At 44.8% G+C, this 20,525-nt stretch overlaps 1 protein-coding gene across 2 annotated transcripts in view; it reads right to left on the bottom strand.

Annotated features, from left to right (window-relative positions):
• Positions 1-20,525, bottom strand: part of LOC134202532 (cholecystokinin receptor-like) — a 282,922-nt gene that overhangs the window by 58,970 nt on the left and 203,427 nt on the right. For both annotated transcript variants that reach the window (XM_062677538.1, XM_062677539.1), the window contains one exon: positions 5,050-5,164. In XM_062677538.1, the coding sequence (XP_062533522.1) occupies positions 5,050-5,164 (115 nt within the window). The remainder of the gene's footprint in view (positions 1-5,049; positions 5,165-20,525) is intronic.

Genomic DNA, 20,525 nt, shown 5'->3' with positions numbered 1-20,525 from the left:
ACTGTTTAGTTTTTTACTCATTTCATTTCGCAACTCATTTTTGCAACTTGTAAACCTACATTGGTGTATCCCTCGCCATCCTTTTGAAAAAGCCGAAAACTGCATATTTGAAGATTAGTTTCTAATGTAGAACAGTTTTAAACGACATCTTAATTAACACTTTTTGAAAAAACTTCAATTTTCTTCAATTCATACACAAACTTATTGAACCGGTTTTAGGATCATTTCATTTTCGATACTAGTAATCGGTAGGAAAAAGATATTGTTATAAAATCGCCTGAAAATAGCTGTTTTAGATAAAGAAAATGTCGATATTTATTTTATATCTTGTCCATTGTTGTGAGAAGCGCAGAAGAGATTTATTTTCGGATATTATCTCCCATTTCTCGATAATGTTTAAAATATATGCATGCTAAAACTGAATTACTCCACACATCGGTTGCCTATCCTGACCTTTGTACTCTTTGAAACAAAGTGTTCTAATTTTCTGATCATATGGTATTTGTTTACATTTGAGAATGACAGAACGATGTTCCCGGCGCTCGTTATAACAGTTTTGGCCCACCGAAAGGGGGTCAACTTTTTGATAGGGATTTTGTTCGAAGATCCACTTATGTTATGTGCTTCTAGGGCTGTGATGTTTTCCAATGAAAACGAACAGTGGGTAATGTCTATGACATAACCGCTAAGTGGACGTAGGACTTGACTTGACCATGCCTTTAAGATACATAATATGTCCAAATTTTTCACATCAACTATTTTGGATAAATAATCGGCGTTGCATACCATTCCTTGGCAAAATCTTCTCATCAAACCGACACAGAAATCAAATCTACCTCGAACAAGAATCATCAAACAAAATTCAGGAAGTATCTGGCAACCTTCTCAGGACTGCCTGAAATAAGCCACAAGTTGGCTCAGCAGGGGATGTAGACTGTATCTCAGCCCTTCCACTGAAGGGCCCTCTAATCCGTGCGATAGCGACTGGAGGAGAACATTATTTTTAACGCTTAGAGCCTTGAAAAAGGCTGTTTGCTTCGGCTAAGTGCAAAAAGTAAGAAAACGATCTTTTCAAATAACCGCAAATTTCTAGTGGTGGTATAAAAAAGACTGAATGCTCTGCGAGCGAATGCACTTTTCTTTTATACCTTATTTTGAATCTTCTCTGCTTCCCAATTGGTGGGCCAATCAGCTAGTGTCTTGTATCCCGCTTCTTTGTCAGCCAAAGCGTCATCATCATCAACGCGTTCGAGAAGGGCTTCTTCTTTTTTACGCTTGTTGCTCGCTGCTGGCGTCTATTTCCTAACGGGACTTTTCGCTAGATATAGGCCAAAAAGCCGGGAAAGCGAGCTTGGAATTGCAGTTCAGGTGAGAAGTACGAGTTCTTTTCTGAGACAACATTGTTAGTAGTAGAAGGAAGGAAACACCCGGACATGGGATTTCGAGTGATAAGATTTAGAATTGGTAACATGGGACGATCATTCAGTCACGTTCGCTTTGTGTGCGGTCAGTATCAAATAATGTTTATCTAGATATTTCTTGATCAATGCCAAAAAATCCAACATTTGATGAAAAATCGATTGATAGTTTATTAATGTTTTAGCTGTAATCGGTGTTTTCTTTATCCAAATAAGATTATGTGAGAGATTTGGACATCTTATGAATCTTTAAAGGCATGGTCAAGCGAAGTCCTTCGTCCACTTCGCGGTTAAATCAGAAAAATTATCCACTGGTAGTTTGACGCTATTTATGAAAATCACGCATAAAATTTTATCTCTAGAATATTGGATTTGGCACCCAAGTACAATTTCTATCCCGAAGGGTATTGAAAGCATTGATATTGATCTCTATTATTGGCTCTCTGAAGAACCGTTTGTTTTTTGGACATACATGCTGCATCATGTGGCTTTCTTCAGCCTGTCTCGGCTCAGCACCGATGCCGGCCGGTCTCGTCTCGACTCTGCTGCTGCTGCCGGTATCTGCTCAGCATTGCTGCTTTGTCGGGTCTGTAGGGTGGACTGCTGATGTGCTGGCTAGGTTTCGGATGATGATGGTCGCTTCGATGGTGACGAGCCGAAAAGCGGTCGGTGCAGACTTCATTCCCTATTAAAAGTGCTGTTCAATCAATGATGCAGTTGCTTCGCTTGTCCCGGTCAGAATGAAAGGAAAAATCGCGTTGCGCGTTATGGCTTCTCGGCAGACCCAGCGGCTGCTCATTCGCTGGTGTCTGCACCAATCAGAACGTGGTAATGGAATGATGCAAGAATTATGCGGTACCCATATTTATAGGCTCCTTAAGCTCAATGTTTGGATGAATGACCGCCTTGATGAATGACAATGGGATGAATGACCGCCTGAGTTAATATCCCTCAAAAACCAAACCATCATCAATGTTTTTCATTGAAAACAGTTTCATGCCTATTGAAACAAGTTTTGCGGGTCTTATCAAGCATGGACATGAAAGGCATACTTGAAATCTGTCGATTGAGGGGCTTACCGCAGAAATTCGTCCACTGAGACGAACGCTATTAACGTTTAAAATCTTTCAACACAGCGTAACGCGGTCGATTTGAATATTTTAAAATGACATCCGGTATAGTAAAGATAGACGTAAGTCCTACGTCAAAAATATTTGGTAGGCGTACTAGCGAACACCATCCATCATAACCGGTACCATAAAGTTTTTCATGAAAAGTTCCTAATTTTGAGAAAACCCGCGTTAGATGTCTTTCGCCAATCGCCATATCAATTTCTGGAGGTTAACTCATGCCGGCTATTTGCGTATATACGATAGCGCCTGGCTGTGAAAGTGGCGGGTAGAAAATCAGCCACTGTCAATAATTCATCTTGATCAGTGTTGTCATTGACAGTCTATCGTCACACCGCCGAGCCGCGCTTACTGTCCGGTAGGCTTCTCCTTTGTGCGGTGGCCTCGACAATGCCGGACCGAAAATGCCGATGATGCTGACGATTCTGCCTTGCTCTTGAGAAAGCTTAAGTTTGCGATTGCGTAGCTGAGACGATGGAGCAACACTTCAAAAGTTCTGGCGATGCGGTTGCTTTGCCTGTTCTTGTCAGATCTCAGGGTCAGATTGAGAGGAAAAAATCGTGCTGCGCTTTTTTATGCCTTCCTGACCTAGCGAGAGCTCATTCGCTGACGTCTGCACCAATCAGAGCGTGGCAATGGAATGATGCAAGAATGATGCGGTACTCATATTTATAGGTTCTCGTGAATGCAATATTTTGCTTTGAAAACAGTTTTGGGCCTATTGAAACAAGTTTTCGGATATTATCAAGCATGAATATGAAAGGCATACTTGAAAGCTGTTGATTGAGTGGTTAACTGCAGAAAACTGTTCAATAGGGCAAAAGCTATTTACGTTTGAAATCTTTCAACACAGCGTAACGCGGTCGATTTGAAAAATTTGAAATGACACCCGGTATAGTAAAGAGAGACGTAAGTCCTACGTCAAAACTAGACGAGTGGCTTCAGCGGCGTTGAAGCCAATGAGTCATGTTAATTTCATGGTTGGAGACTCAAAGTCCATCTAACTGGGAGCCACTATTCGACTTTTTGATTCAGTTGTCCTCCGAGCAGTTTGTTCAATGTTAATAAAGATACACAAATTATCATGGCATATACCTTTAATTTCGAATAGCTACGTGGTCCTACGTCAATTTTACGAACAACACTATTGGGCTGCACCTTTGAGCTTTGACTATTTATTATTTATTCAGACTAAGGCCGAAGTGGCCTGCGCGGTATATAAGAGTCTTCTCCATTCGGCTCGGTGCATGGCTACACGTCGCCAACCATTTATTATTTATTCAGACTAAGGCCGAAGTGGCCTGCGCGGTATATAAGAGTCTTCTCCATTCGGCTCGGTGCATGGCTACACGTCGCCAACCACGCAGTCATCTTCCACCTGACCGGTCCACCTTGCCCGCTGCACACCTCGCCTTCTTGTGCCGGTCGGATCGTTGTCGAGAACCATTCTCACCGAGTTACTGGCCGACATTCTGGCTACGTGCCCGGTCCACCGCAGTCGTCCGATTTTCGCGGTGTGACCGATGGATGGTTCTCCCAGCCGCTCATGCAACTGGTGGTTCATTCGCCTCCTCCACGTACCGCGTTGGTCCTTCACGAGCAACGTCCAGGTCTCGTGTCCGTAAAGGACTACCGGTCTAATGAGCGTTTTGTAGATTGTCAGTTTGGTACGGCGGCGAACTCTATTCGATCGGAGCGTCTTGCGGAATCCAAAGTACGTACGATTTCCAGCCACTATGCGTCTCTGAATTTCTCTGCTGACATCATTTTCGGCAGTCACCAGTGAGCCCAAGTACACAAATTCTTCTACCACCTCGATTTCGTCACCACCGATGCAAACTCGTGATGGGTGGCTCACATTGTCTTCTCTTGAACCTCTTCCAATAATGTACTTTGTCTTCGACGTGTTGATGACTAGTACGATCCGCTTGGCTTCCCTCTTCAGTCCGATGTAAGCTTCCTCCATCTTCTCAAAGCTACGTGTCATAATATCTATGTCGTCGGCGAAGCCAAATAGCTGGACGGATTTATTGAAAATTGTACCACTCGTTTTAATCCCTGCTCTTTGTTGGTGCATTCTTCTCTTCCACTAACTGCTCACATTCGCCGTCATACCAGTTGTTTATCGGATCCGGGGGCACCGTGCCAAGTGCAGCGGTTGCGGTGCTACCAATGGTGGATCAAATATCTCTCCAGCCATCTTCAAGAGACGCTGCTGCGCATCTTCTTGGGCTAGTCCACCGTCTTGAAGCCGCCCAATGTTAAGCCGTCGAGAGGTTTGAGCGCAGGCATACTGCAACGAGCTAGTGGTCGGATTCAATATTCGCACTGCGGTAAGTGCGGACGTTCGTGACGTCGGAGAAGAATTTACCTTCGATTAGAACGACGATTTGAGCTTTTACACTAAATAGGTAAACAACTGGTACCAAGGTGAGATGTATTGAATGTGTACTGAATTTTGTTTTGTGAATAATCAAATGAAAATACTATTTATGAATTACCTTGAAAGTACGGTAAAACTTTGCACATGATCCTGCCAAAAATGAAATTCTGCTGAACCTGCCCGACCAGTGTGAACGGCAGGCAAAATACACCCAGGAGAAGATCCGTCATGGCCTGCAAAAGAAGGAAATGTAATTGTACATCAAATTGGGTTGTAATTAATGTGAAAAAAACGTGTCAGTTTTTTACATGATTTATAGTTAGACGCATACGGAGGATCGAAGTGTGCCTCGACGGCAACAGGTTGATTTTTTTCAAGCTGCCGTCAGTTTCTAGTAATTTTTGTAAAAAACTGTGACAAGTGATGACGGACGGATAGAAGCGGATGTCTGGCGATGACGAATAGATTATTTGTTGGCTCACCAACAATATTTCCCCGTGACAGGAGTTTGTGCCCGGAAGAAGGACTTGAAGACCACAAGTTTGTACGAGACGGTGACAATTATCTCGCTGCCAGAGAGGTCAGAAAGCATGTAAAATTTTCAAAATCCCACATAAGTAATTTCAGGTTTTTTATCAAGGTAATAGAGAAAAACCCTGATTAATCCACCTAGCGGTGATGGTGCCTTTCTCGTGCATTATGAAAATAGTATTTTGGCCATTACTCTTGAGCCCATAGTCCGATCTGGCCAATTTTCAATAGGAAATAATGAGAGAGTATTCTGCGTCGAATGCAACTTGTTGCGAGTAAATCGGTTAAGGATAAGTGCCTGAAAAATGAGTGACATTTTTTTACTCTTTTTTTTCTATATAAAAAGTGGTATTTTGGCCATAACTTCAGAGCCCATAGTCCGATCTGACAAATTTTCAATAGGAAACAATGAGAGAGTATCTTGCGTCGAATGCAACTTGTTGCGAGCAAATCGGTTAAGGATAAGTACCTGAAAAATTAATGACATTTTTTTTGGGTGGGTGCGCACAGACACACACACACACACACACACACACACACACACACACACACACACACACACACACACACACACACACACACACACACACACACACACACACACACACACACACACACACACACACACACACACACACACAGACATCACAGGGGCAGCAGGGACTTTGTCCAAGGGCTTGACGACCCCTCCCCATGGCCACTGCGAGTTAGACCGGGACCATCGTCCCTAACCCCTAATCCCAAGGCGTCAAGCGACCCGTGCCGAGGGGATGCATGGCCAGGGGGTGAAATAATAAGCTAGGCCTTTAACGGAGCCTGTGGGGTACCTGGGCACCCTCCACAGTAATTGTCCCTTACCGCGTCATGCTGGGCTCTGGCGTGGTGGACCTCTTTTCCCGAGCAACTCGTGGGACCAAAATGGAAAACCAAGGCGATTCTTCAACTAGTGGTAGTAGTGTAGGCGACAACCCCTTCGCAAGAGGTGGGTTGTTCAGGTCTCCGCCTAGGAGGCCAGAGGCAATAGTCGGCAGCTCAGTGCGCAGCGCCAGCGTGGGTCACTTAACCTTCCTCTCGGCTAAAAAACGCCGGTAGAGGTTATTGACGGCCCATGGCTTGTGGAGGCGATGAACCGCAAACGCGATGGGCTTTCGGCCTTCGAGGTGGCGACAGAACAGCTGGACGCCATCATCGACTTTGCGTCATCGAAGCATAATATCAGTAAGGACCTCAAGAGGAGCTTGCAGAAACTTCGAAAGTCGATGTTGGACGCCAAGCTGGAAACGGCGGTCGGGACGGCCAAGTGCGAACCCGTGAAATCCATGGAGTCAAGGTCTACCCAGACTGAGGCCCAAGAATTCGCGGATTTGGGCAAGGTCGAATCGACCGAGGACGTGCCAGCGAAGACGGTGGTGCCAAAGTCTACCCAGACCGAGGCTCAAGTATTCGCGGGCACGGAGCACGGGCACCAACGGAGCAGACACAAAAACGGGGGAGACAGTCTCCAGGGGATGAGCTCCCTGGGGGCCGCCCCAAAACGTGGAGGGTTACTACCCCGAACAAGGGTAGTGGGGCTGGGAAGCCGAACCCCGGCCAGGTACCTCCAAAACCGGAGGACGAAGGACCTGGAAAGGTCCGTCCACCCAGGAAAGACGGTGGTAAGGGGTTACGGCAGGCGGAGAGCTCACAGCCGCCCTAGACCAGGGAAATAGAGTGGGTTGACGCCTCCTGGACCCTGGCCAAGAATAAGAGGAAACCGAAGACGTCAAGGGCCGAAAAGTAGGCCCAGGCGAATGAGGGTAGCAGAAAGTCTAGGGTAGGCGTCAATCGCTCCAGGGCGATGCCTAGTCATCAAAACGGACGAGGCTAAGTACTCGGACGTCTTGAAGGCGATGAGGAGTGACGTCAAGCTCGGTGAACTCGGCGCCGACGTACGTCGAATAAGACGTACCCGGACGGGCGAGATGATCCTCGAGCTAAAGCGGGGCGTCTCGCAAAAGGGCGCCGCCTACAAGAAGTTGGCGGAGGAAGTCCTAGGCGAGACGGTCAAGGTGAGGGCACTCACGACGGAGGTGAATCTAAGGGTTAAAGACCTGGACGAGATCACCGAAGTCGAAGAGCTCGTCACGGCACTGCGGCGACAGTGTGAAGTGGAGGCGTCCACCGCAGCCGTTCGGCTACGGAAAGGTCCAGCAGGGACACAGGTAGCATTGGTTCGGCTACCTGCAGCTGACGCCTCCAAGGTAGTCAAGTTAGGGAGCGTCAAAATGGGGTGGTCGGTATGCCCTGTGGGCATATACGAGCAACCCGAAGTTTGCTTCAAGTGCCTGGAACCGGGGCACAAGCAATGGGACTGCAAAGGCCCTGACAGAAGCAAGCTCTGTCGACGCTGCGGATTGGAGGGACATAAGGCACAATGCTGCACGAACCCTCCCAACTGTTTGATCCGTTCCAGCAAAGCTGCGAACAGCAAGCACCCCAGGGGGGGTTTGAAGTGCCCGGCGTTTAAGCGTGCTGCCAAATCACAGTGCAGGGTACGCAGCTAAACCTGAACCACTGTAATGCAACCCAGCATCTGCTGTGTCAGACAGTTGCTGAATGGGGGACGGATATCGCCAGCATAGCAGATCCTTACCGGGTACCCGCCAGGAACGGTAATTGGGTCACCGATGGGTCTCAAATGGCGGCGATATGGACAACGGGAAATACCCAGTTCAAGAGTTGGTGTCTTCGACACACGAGGGCTTCGTCATTGCCAAAATCAACAGGGCTTCTTCTGCAGCTGCTATGCGCCTCCTCGATGGTCGATCGAGCAGTTCGGTCGAATGCTAGATTGTTTGACGGCTAACTTGATGGGGCGTAGGCCGGTGGTGATAGCGGGGGACTTCAACGCTTGGGCCGTGGAATAGGGAAGCCGATCCACGAATCAACGGGGGCAGATCCTGCTGGAATCACTGGCCATGTTGGATGTGGACTTGGCTAATGTCGGTACCAAAAATACCTACAGCTGGAACGGTGCCGAGTCGATTATCGACGTTACGTTCTGGAGCCCTGGCCAAACGAGTAGTTCGAACTGGAGGGTAGATGATGGCTACACTCACAGCGACCACCTGGCGGTTCGCTACAGTATCGACTATACGACCAGCATTCAGCGGACGGAAGAAGGGCGAGGCCTAGTCCTCGTATGTGGAAGACATCATACTTCGACGACGAGGTGTTTAAGGAAGCGCTCCGCCGCGAGCACAATACTCTCGGTCTGAGTGGCGAGCAGCTGGTAACAGTACTCTCGCGTGCATGCGATGCCACCATGCCTAGGAAAGTCCACCCTAGGAATGGGAGACCACCGGCTTACTGGTGGACTCAAGCAATTGCGAACCTGCGCCGCGCCTGCCTACGGGCAAGGAGGCGGATGCAGCGAGCACGCACAGAAGAGGAGCGTGTTGAACGACGGGTGGCGTTCGTGGCTGCTAGAGCCGCTCTGAAGACTGAGATTAGATCAAGCAAACAAGCCTGCTTCGAGGGCCTGTGTCAAAGTGCCAACGCGAATCCATGGGGTGACACCTATAGGGTCGTAATGGCTAAGACACGTGGGGCGATGGCCCCTACAGAGCGGTCTCCAGAGATGCTGGAGAGGATCATCGTGGGGCTCTTCCCACGTCACGACCCAAGCCCCTGGCCTCCCTTCGTGGAGCTGCCAGGAGCCAGGGTGGCCGACGAGGGAAGAGTAACTGTGGCGGAACTTGCGGGGATTGCACAGTCCCTTAGTGTAGGTAAGGCGCCAGGACCGGATGGTATTCCGAACCTGGCCATTAAAGCGGCCATTGCTGAGGCTCCCGAGATGTTCAGATCTGTCATGCAGAGATGCCTGGACGAGGGAGTCTTCCCTGAAGCATGGAAAAGGCAGAGCTTGGTCCTATTGCCAAAGGCGAGAAAACCACCGGGGGATCCGTCGGCATATAGACCAATATGCCTGCTTGATACGGCGGGGAAGGTGCTCGAGAAGATCATCCTCAACAGGTTGTTGATACGCACGGAGGGTGCGGATGGTCTATCGAGTAACCAGTTTGGCTTCCGAAAGGGTAAGTCGACCGTAGACGCTATCTTGTCGGTTACCAAATCCGCGGAGATAGCTATCCAGCGTAAGAGGAGGGGAGTTCGCTATTGTGCAGTAGTGACTCTCGACATGAGGAATGCTTTCAATAGTGCCAGTTGGGCAGCTATTGCAGATGCGCTCCTGCGTCTTGGAATTCCCGAGTACCTGTACAAGATTCTCGGAAGCTACTTCCAGAATCGAGTACTGGTATACGACACGGAGGCGGGTCGGAAGTGCGTTGACATAACCTCAGGGGTTCCGCAAGGTTCCATACTGGGTCCGGTGTTATGGAACGTCATGTACGACGGTGTCTTGAGGTTGAAGTTCCCGGTGGGCGTGGTAATCGTCGGCTTCGCTGATGATATTACGCTGGAGGTCTACGGCGAATCGATCGAAGAGGTGGAGTTGACTGCAGCTCACTCGATCGCAATTGTGGAGGAGTAGATGAGTTCCAGGAAGTTAGAACTGGCTCACCACAAGACTGAGGTGGTTGATGTTAACAACCGAAAGTCGGAGCAGCAAGCGGGGATAAGGGCAGGCAACTGCACGATCACCTCTGAACGCTCAATCAAACTCCTGTGGGTAATAATCAACGATAAGCTCAGCTTTGGTAGCCACGTCAATTACGCCTGCAAGCGTGCCTCCACAGCTATAGTGGCATTGTCCCGGATGATGTCCAATAGCTCTGCGGTTTATGCCAGCAAGCGCAAGCTTCTGGCTAGCGTTGCTCTGTACATACTGAGGTATGGGGTGCCAGCTTAGAAAGTACGTACAGGCTCATGTACAGAGTTGCGAGCGCGTACCGTACCGTGTCGCACGATGCACTTTGCGTCATCACCGGTATGATGCCTATTGACATCGTTATCGGTGAAGACATAGAGTGCTTTGAAATGCGCGGCACGAGAGGCATCCGCAGGACTGTCAGATTGGCCTCAATGGTCAAATGGCAGCGTGCGTGGGACAGTTCCACTAAGGGTAGATGGACACATAGGTTGATACCGGAGATAGGTACGTGGGTCAAGAGTCGCCATGGGGAAATCACTTTCCACCTGACCCAGGTCCTTACAGGCCATGGTTGCTTCAGACAGTACCTACACCGGTTCGGACACTCGGCCTCGCCCGAGTGTCCGGTGTGCGTTGGTTTAGAGGAAACGGCGGAACACGTGTTGTTCGTGTGCCCGCGTTTTCGCACAATGCGTGACCACATGCTTGCCACATGTGGTCTGGACACTACCCCGGACAACCTAGTTCGGAGGATGTGTAAAGATGAAGTTGGCTGGAACGCCGTTTTATCGGCTATCGTCCAAATCGTCTCGGAGCTACACAGAAGGTGGCGCGTGGACTCAAGGATGGCTAGTTCAGGCGCAAATAAGAGGTGGTCCAAGGGTTCGGAGTCGGCTTCATGGGTCATACCGGTGCCCTGTGGTCGAACTCGATCCTTTTATCGAACAAGTGGCCGCGTGAAAAACAACATGGTATCGTCGCTTTCGCGGCGCCGGTCAACCAGGCGGGTTCCGAGCCCGAGGACGGAAAGGGTCCTCGTCAAGGCTGGGGCAGGCATAGGCACCGCGTCGGCAAGTCCCTCTGTGTGCTGGCGAATAGGCCCTATTGCAGAAAGGTCAATTTGGGGTGCACGCGGCATCATCATTCTTGATACCAGTCGTGCAGAGGGAAGCAGGCGCGAAGTCGACCCTGCCCACCTTCCGAGGACATAGGGCGTGGTAAGGCCACCTGGAAAGCCGGCAATGCGCTGGCACGATACCATGGTGTTCTTCAAAAAAACGAGTAACGATGTTCGGTGCTGCAAGGACACGCAGCTAACCTCGAGGGTGCGTTGTGCACTGGCCCCCCCTTTGATGCATTACTTTCTGGTTGTACCGAAGGGATGACGGGTTTGGCGGCAATGGAAACGGTTTAGCGGTTCGGGGATGTAGTTCTGCCTCCCTCGTTTGCTGTTGGAGGTGGCCCCATAACCCCGAACTTCCTGGACAACCCAGGATGTCTGTTGAGCATCAATTAGGAAGAAAAAAACACACACACACAGACATCACCTCAATTCGTCGAACTGAGTCGATTGGCATATAACACTATGGGTCTCCGGGCCTCTTATAAAAAGTTCATTTTGGAGCGAACATATAGCCTTTACGTATACTTTGTATACGAGAAAGGCAAAAAATGTTATTCGTCATAACTAAACATCCAGTACCTGTTCAGCTTCAATTGACAATTAGGGAAGCTGTTCGGTTTTCTATCTCACTGGGCGTTCGTTTGCCTCATCGCAAAAAAGGAATAAAACACCAATCCCGTCACTTATAACCGACTTGATTGTAATAGAGCTTTTGCGGTTGGAAATGGGGGTCTTGAGCAATTTCTTTTGAGCATATTGCAAACCTCTGGCTAGGGTGCTAACCAGAGGTGGCATTGCGTACCTCGACTCGAAACGAGCAAACCATGCAACAAGTCATACGAGAGAGCTGTCGAAAGGAGATGCGCATTGAGGCCCCAGCTTTAAACTGTAATACATATTTGTTTAGATTTAATTTGTTATGTTTTATGATATTCGAAAAACTTTGGTTTCGAGCGTTTCAAAGCATTCACTCTTTATGTAGACTATTGTTTAATGTGCATATGCGGCGATATACGTAAGTAATCAAGAGACAACTAACTCTAAACTTTCGAAAGTATCCAGAAATACTAACAAATACTAGCGAAAAACTACGTCGTATCGAAGGTAAATTGATCAAAGAGACCTGGTTAGGAAAGCATGAAACACAACGCCACCCTGTCGATACAGTCCACCCAGTTTTAGGCAACACTTGATTTCAGTCTCCTTTAAATTCTTAAAAATTCACTGAACAATTATTTCTATTACTATTACTATTTGAGCAATCTTTAGGATCCACGTTTTGGTTTGATAGCATTAGAATTAAAAAATGGTGTTTGAAAGTTTTCTAGAATCTGTAGAAGGTAGAAATCAGGTGTTTCCAATACGAGGGAGCACTGTGTTTCATCAACTAACTGACAAACGCCATAGCAACCAAACTAGCAACCGTTTCTTTGTTTGACGAAAATCATGGATACTAGAAATATCACGAAATACCTACTATTGCGAGACAATGAGTAATATTATCGCAAAGTTTAGAGTTACTTGCCCCTTGTAAGTAATTCATATTCATTTTAATTGACCTAAGCAGGAAAAAAGCTCACTTTTATGACATGATTTAATGTTAAGCTGTTTTTCAATTATTGTGCACTATTAAATTGATTATTTATTGATTATTATTGATTAAATTGGTTCATGATAAAATAAGTATAATATGTTAAAATAAAATAAATGCTCGGTTGTCTTAGTTTTATTGATGATGATTTTTTTTGCATAGTTTCAAATAAACTTTGTTACATTGTCACCCTTTCACAGTGAGTGTTGCATATCCTCGCGTTAATCCAAATTCAAAAGAACAATCACCCACTTTGAGTGATTGATTGTTTATCCTTATGATGGATGAACAATTTAACGCGTATTCTAAAAAATATGATTAGAAGATGCTAATACCACAGATAACAGATTCAAATGCAGCGAACATTTGGAACGCGATTGGCAATCGTTTGCAGATGGCGCGATGATCATTACTGTGTAAAACGCATCCTAAATACAACTGTCAAACTAATTGGCTGCATTCGACGGCTGCTTATCATTTGCGTCCGAATATACTTCCGCAATCAGTTGAGTAGATGGCAAAAGTGAGCCAACGTATATCATTTCAAAAGTTTACACAAGATTTTCAATAAAATTTGTTCTGGTTTCTGTGCTAATACTGTTGTATATAAAAATGTCCGTCGTAATTAGTAAAATAGAAGTTGCATAGGTCACATCACTTTCCATGGTGAATCCCGATCTATGTTTCTGATTACCCAACCCAACTAATAAAACTTCCTTCCCGTGGTAAATGTGGCGATGCAGAGGTATTCTCGGTCTCTAGTAGCAACAATTACCACACACTAACATTCCCTCCTTTTCCTAACTGACTGTAAGGGCTTAGCCGGCGCCGTTATTGATCAACATTTGAGAGCTGCTTGAACGTGCACTTCGAGAATAGATGTTAAATCCCAACCACTATTCACTCGGATCGAAGTGCAATTCGCACCAGCTCTGGGCAATCACGGAGTATAAACCATTGCTATGTACTGTCAGTCTAAGCTAAGCTAAGCTAAGCTGAATTATAGTTAGACGCATACGTCTAAGATAATGGCTCAGATACAGGGTGTAAATTAAAATTTCAAAATTGAAGACCGCCTCGAAATTATGTAAGATTTTGAACGGTCATAGAGTTTTTAAATTTTGATAGATTTTTCATTTTTTAAACAATATAAACCTTCAGCCCAGTTGCTCATTATACAATTTTTTTTACGTAGGACTTACGTCTCTCTTTACTATACTGGGTGTCATTTCAAAATATTCAAATCGACCGCGTTACGCTGTGTTGAAAGATTTTAAACGTTAATAGCGTTCGTCTCAGTGGACGAATTTCTGCGGTAAGCCCCTCAATCGACAGATTTCAAGTATGCCTTTCATGTCCATGCTTGATAAGACCCGAAAAACTTGTTTCAATAGGCATGAAACTGTTTTCAATGAAAAACGAACAGTGGGTAATGCCTGTGACATAACCGCTAAGTGGACGTAGGACTTGACTTGACCATGCCTTTAAGATACATAATATGTCCAAATTTTTCACATCAACTATTTTGGATAAATAATCGGCGTTGCATACCATTCCTTGGCAAAATCTTCTCATCAAACCGACACAGAAATCAAATCTACCTCGAACAAGAATCATCAAACAAAATTCAGGAAGTATCTGGCAACCTTCTCAGGACTGCCTGAAATAAGCCACAAGTTGGCTCAGCAGGGGATGTAGACTGTATCTCAGCCCTTCCACTGAAGGGCCCTCTAATCCGTGCGATAGCGACTGGAGGAGAACATTATTTTTAACGCTTAGAGCCTTGAAAAAGGCTGTTTGCTTCGGCTAAGTGCAAAAAGTAAGAAAACGATCTTTTCAAATAACCGCAAATTTCTAGTGGTGGTATAAAAAAGACTGAATGCTCTGCGAGCGAATGCACTTTTCTTTTATACCTTATTTTGAATCTTCTCTGCTTCCCAATTGGTGGGCCAATCAGCTAGTGTCTTGTATCCCGCTTCTTTGTCAGCCAAAGCGTCATCATCATCAACGCGTTCGAGAAGGGCTTCTTCTTTTTTACGCTTGTTGCTCGCTGCTGGCGTCTATTTCCTAACGGGACTTTTCGCTAGATATAGGCCAAAAAGCCGGGAAAGCGAGCTTGGAATTGCAGTTCAGGTGAGAAGTACGAGTTCTTTTCTGAGACAACATTGTTAGTAGTAGAAGGAAGGAAACACCCGGACATGGGATTTCGAGTGATAAGATTTAGAATTGGTAACATGGGACGATCATTCAGTCACGTTCGCTTTGTGTGCGGTCAGTATCAAATAATGTTTATCTACATATTTCTTGATCAATGCCAAAAAATCCAACATTTGATGAAAAATCGATTGATAGTTTATTAATGTTTTAGCTGTAATCGGTGTTTTCTTTATCCAAATAAGATTATGTGAGAGATTTGGACATCTTATGAATCTTTAAAGGCATGGTCAAGCGAAGTCCTTCGTCCACTTCGCGGTTAAATCAGAAAAATTATCCACTGGTAGTTTGACGCTATTTATGAAAATCACGCATAAAATTGTATCTCTAGAATATTGGATTTGGCACCCAAGTACAATTTCTATCCCGAAGGGTATTGAAAGCATTGATATTGATCTCTATTATTGGCTCTCTGAAGAACCGTTTGTTTTTTGGACATACATGCTGCATCATGTGGCTTTCTTCAGCCTGTCTCGGCTCAGCACCGATGCCGGCCGGTCTCGTCTCGACTCTGCTGCTGCTGCCGGTATCTGCTCAGCATTGCTGCTTTGTCGGGTCTGTAGGGTGGACTGCTGATGTGCTGGCTAGGTTTCGGATGATGATGGTCGCTTCGATGGTGACGAGCCGAAAAAGCGGTCGGTGCAGACTTCATTCCCTATTAAAAGTGCTGTTCAATCAATGATGCAGTTGCTTCGCTTGTCCCGGTCAGAATGAAAGGAAAAAATCGCGTTGCGCGTTATGGCTTCTCGGCAGACCCAGCGGCTGCTCATTCGCTGGTGTCTGCACCAATCAGAACGTGGTAATGGAATGATGCAAGAATTATGCGGTACCCATATTTATAGGCTCCCTTAAGCTCAATGTTTGGATGAATGACCGCCTTGATGAATGACAATGGGATGAATGACCGCCTGAGTTAATATCCCTCAAAACCAAACCATCATCAATGTTTTTCATTGAAAACAGTTTCATGCCTATTGAAACAAGTTTTGCGGGTCTTATCAAGCATGGACATGAAAGGCATACTTGAAATCTGTCGATTGAGGGGCTTACCGCAGAAATTCGTCCACTGAGACGAACGCTATTAACGTTTAAAATCTTTCAACACAGCGTAACGCGGTCGATTTGAATATTTTAAAATGACATCCGGTATAGTAAAGATAGACGTAAGTCCTACGTCAAAATATTTGGTAGGCGTACTAGCGAACACCATCCATCATAACCGGTACCATAAAGTTTTTCATGAAAAGTTCCTAATTTTGAGAAAACCCGCGTTAGATGTCTTTCGCCAATCGCCATATCAATTTCTGGAGGTTAACTAATGCCGGCTATTTGCGTATATACGATAGCGCCTGGCTGTGAAAGTGGCGGGTAGAAAATCAGCCACTGTCAATAATTCATCTTGATCAGTGTTGTCATTGATAGTCTATCGTCACACCGCCGAGCCGCGCTTACTGTCCGGTAGGCTTCTCCTTTGTGCGGTGGCCTCGACAATGCCGGACCGAAAATGCCGATGATGCTGACGATTCTGCCTTGCTCTTGAGAAAGCTTAAGTTTGCGATTGCGTAGCTGAGACGATGGAGCAACACTTCAAAAGTTCTGGCGATGCGGTTGCTTTGCCTGTTCTTGTCAGATCTCAGGGTCAGATTGAGAGGAAAAAAATCGTGCTGCGCTTTTTTATGCCTTCCTGACCTAGCGAGAGCTCATTCGCTGACGTCTGCACCAATCAGAGCGTGGCAATGGAATGATGCAAGAATGATGCGGTACTCATATTTATAGGTTCTCGTGAATGCAATATTTTGCTTTGAAAACAGTTTTGGGCCTATTGAAACAAGTTTTCGGATATTATCAAGCATGAATATGAAAGGCATACTTGAAAGCTGTTGATTGAGTGGTTAACTGCAGAAAACTGTTCAATAGGGCAAAAGCTATTTACGTTTGAAATCTTTCAACACAGCGTAACGCGGTCGATTTGAAAAATTTGAAATGACACCCGGTATAGTAAAGAGAGACGTAAGTCCTACGTCAAAACATTGAGCTCAAGGGAACCTATAAATATGGGTACCGCATAATTCTTGCATCATTCCATTACCACGTTCTGATTGGTGCAGACACCAGCGAATGAGCAGCCGCTGGGTCTGCCGAGAAGCCATAAAATAGCGCAACGCGATTTTTTCCTTTCATTCTGACCGGGACAAGCGAAGCAATCGCATCATCGATTGAACAGCACTCACACCTTTTAGCAGGGAATGAACTCTGCACCGACCGTTTTTTCGGTTCGACACCATCGAAGCCACCATCATCAGCCGAAACCTAGCCAGTACAGCAGCAGTCCACCCTACAGACCCGACAAAGCAGCAATGCTGAGCAGATACCGGCAGCAGCAGCAGAGTCGAACCGAGACCGGCCGGCATCGGTGATGAGCCGAGACAGGCTGAAGAAAAGCCACATGATGCAGCATGTATGTCCAAAAAACAAACGATTCTTCAGAGAGCCAATGATAGAGATCAATATCAAAGCTTTCAATTCCCTTCGGGATAGAAATTGCAGGGTTGTTACGGAGATCCTGAAATATTTTCCGCGCCGACTAAAATCAAATCCACGCCATTTCCGCGCGACATGAAAATCCATTCTGCGCCAAATCCGCGCGACCCAAAACTAAATTCTGAGCAAATGCACGTTAAATATCAATGTTAAATATTACGCTGAACATTACAACAATTTAGTAAACGTCTTTTGATGTAGGACTTACGTCTCTCTTCACTATACCGGGTGTCATTTCAATATTTCTAAATCGACCGCGTTACGCTGTGTTGAAAGATTTTGAATGATAATAGCGTTTGTCCCAGTGAACGGATCTCTTCGGAAAACCCCTTAATCGACAGATCTTAAGTATGCCTTTCATATTCATACTTGATATGACCCGAAAAACTTGTTTCAATAGGCCTAAAACCACATAACATATGTGTAACTCGGGTAGCAAAAGTTGTACCCTTATAACAGATTAAATGTGTTATACGGAACATCGAAACGTCAAAAGATATGGTATATCAGTATTGAATTAACAAGGGGTCGCGTGATTTTTACTGTTTATCTGATTATTATTCACACCAAAATTAGTCAAATATGGAATAAAATTGAATAGTACTAAACTCGTCTTATGACCGGTAAAGACAATCCACAAAAAAGATTAATAATTTTCTTATTGTTTTAAAGTTTTGTAACCCAATTCTTCCATATTGATGGTTTAAAGTGCTGATGTTGATGTAAATAATATCTCTGATGGATTTCCTTTATTCCTTCAGCAGATTCTTTGTCGTTTCCGACGGGCTCAAATGATATATCCTCATGCGAAAATAATGAGATTCGTATGGAAATTTCGCATGGGCAGTTCACAACGCACACTTTTGCCTACTTTGCAGTAGAACGTCTGCCGGGTCAACTAGTTGGTAATAAAATTTACCGATCTTGAGGAAAGACAGCTCGTTTTGTATTCGTTGATCTTGATGTCACCGTTTACCGGGCACTGTGAATCAGAAAAGTAAGCAGCAATGCAACTCTAAACAGTAAACCATTGCAAGCCGAATATACATTGCACTTGTCACGAGTTCATGCGGACTTTATTGACATTTTTGGAGAAGGTTCGAGTAGCACGGGTTCATCTTAGTTAACGAGTTGGCAGAAGAAAGCAATTGATGGAATTTTAGTTTGATGTAGAATATTTTCTGGGTTACTGTGATGGTCCCTCCAAAGAGCTTTCCAAGAATTTTATATTCCACATCTCGATATTTCCATGAATCGACTGTTCCTTTCAATACCGACTCATGAAGGTCAGTTACAATCATTATAAAATGATATGATTTTTATAAAATTAATTATTAACATAATTATACGATTAAACTTTCGAAACTCTGTAATTAACTATGAAGTAATTAACTAATGAATTAACTAATGAAGTATTACAATATTGGTTCACAATATAAGTGTTTTGCTGTTTGAACAATAAATGTAATCAATGTTTCCCCTTATCGGTACAAATTTGGAAACGTTATTACCAGAATATTATCAAGCAATTTGTCAAGTTATTCAGACTAACCTAATGCTTAGTAAAAGCGTATTAAGTACATTAGTGTTTAAACAGCTTTTCAATTCTCAAAATGATCAGAAACATCGTTAATATAGTTCATTGTTATTCCAAACTAAAAACGTCTCCCGTTGCCGTCCCGCGAGTTTGCTTTCGCATACTTGGTTAATGATTTAGGTTAGAGGATTTACATATATTCAACATTGCAGTCTATACGGTATAAAAGTATTAACAAGAATGGCATCTAGTCAATAATAAAACTTTAGTTTCGAAAACTGTTTAGTTTTTTACTCATTTCATTTCGCAACTCATTTTTGCAACTTGTAAACCTACATTGGTGTATCCCTCGCCATCCTTTTGAAAAACCCAAAAATGGCTTTTTGAAGATTAGTTTCCAATGTAGAACAGTTTTAAATGACATCCTAATTAACACTTTTTGAAAAAACTTCAATTTTCTTCAATTCATACACAAACTTATTGAACCGGTTTTAGGATCATTTCATTTTCGATACTAGTAATCGGTAGGAAAAAGATATTGTTATAAAATCGCCTGAAAATAGCTGTTTTAGATAAAGAAAATGTCGATATTTATTTTATATCTTGTCCATTGTTGTGAGAAGCGCAGAAGAGATTTATTTTCGGATATTATCTCCCATTTCTCGATAATGTTTAAAATATATGCATGCTAAAACTGAATTACTCCACACATCGGTTGCCTATCCTGACCTTTGTACTCTTTGAAACAAAGTGTTCTAATTTTCTGATCATATGGTATTTGTTTACATTTGAGAATGACAGAACGATGTTCCCGGCGCTCGTTATAACAGTTTTGGCCCACCGAAAGGGGGTCAACTTTTTGATAGGGATTTTGTTCGAAGATCCACTTATGTTATGTGCTAAAACTGTTTTCGAAGCAAAACATTGACTACACTGAAACCTATAAATATGGGTGCCACCTGTTCCTCGCGTCATTTGTTCGCTTGATTCTGATGGGTGCAGACTAGGGATCCTATAATGAGCGGTCGGTGCAGACTTCATTCCCTGCTAAAAGATGTGAGTGCTGTACAATCGATGATGCGGTTGCTTCGCTTGTCCCGGTCAGAATGAAAAGAAAAAATCGCGTTGCGCTATCTTATGGCTTTTCGGCAGACCCAGCGGCTGCTCATTCGCTGGTGTCTGCACCAATCAGAACGTGGTAATGGAATGATGCAAGAATTATGCGATACCCATATTTATAGGTTCCCTTGATCTCAATGTTTTTCATTGAAAACAGTTTCATGCCTATTGAAACAAGTTTTTCGGGTCTTATCAAGCATGGACATGGAAGGCATACTTGAAATCTGTCGATTGATGGGCTTACCGCAGAAATTCGTCCACTGAGACGAACGCTATTAACGTTTAAAATCTTTCAACACAGCGTAACGCGGTCGATTTGAATATTTTGAAATGACACCCGGTAT

Source organism: Armigeres subalbatus, unplaced genomic scaffold, assembly GCF_024139115.2.
Source record: "Armigeres subalbatus isolate Guangzhou_Male unplaced genomic scaffold, GZ_Asu_2 Contig1255, whole genome shotgun sequence".
In the NCBI taxonomy this organism is placed as follows: Eukaryota; Metazoa; Arthropoda; class Insecta; order Diptera; family Culicidae; genus Armigeres; species Armigeres subalbatus.
The sequence above is the reverse complement of the archived record's forward strand: the minus strand, read 5'-3'. Positions and strand labels throughout refer to the sequence as shown.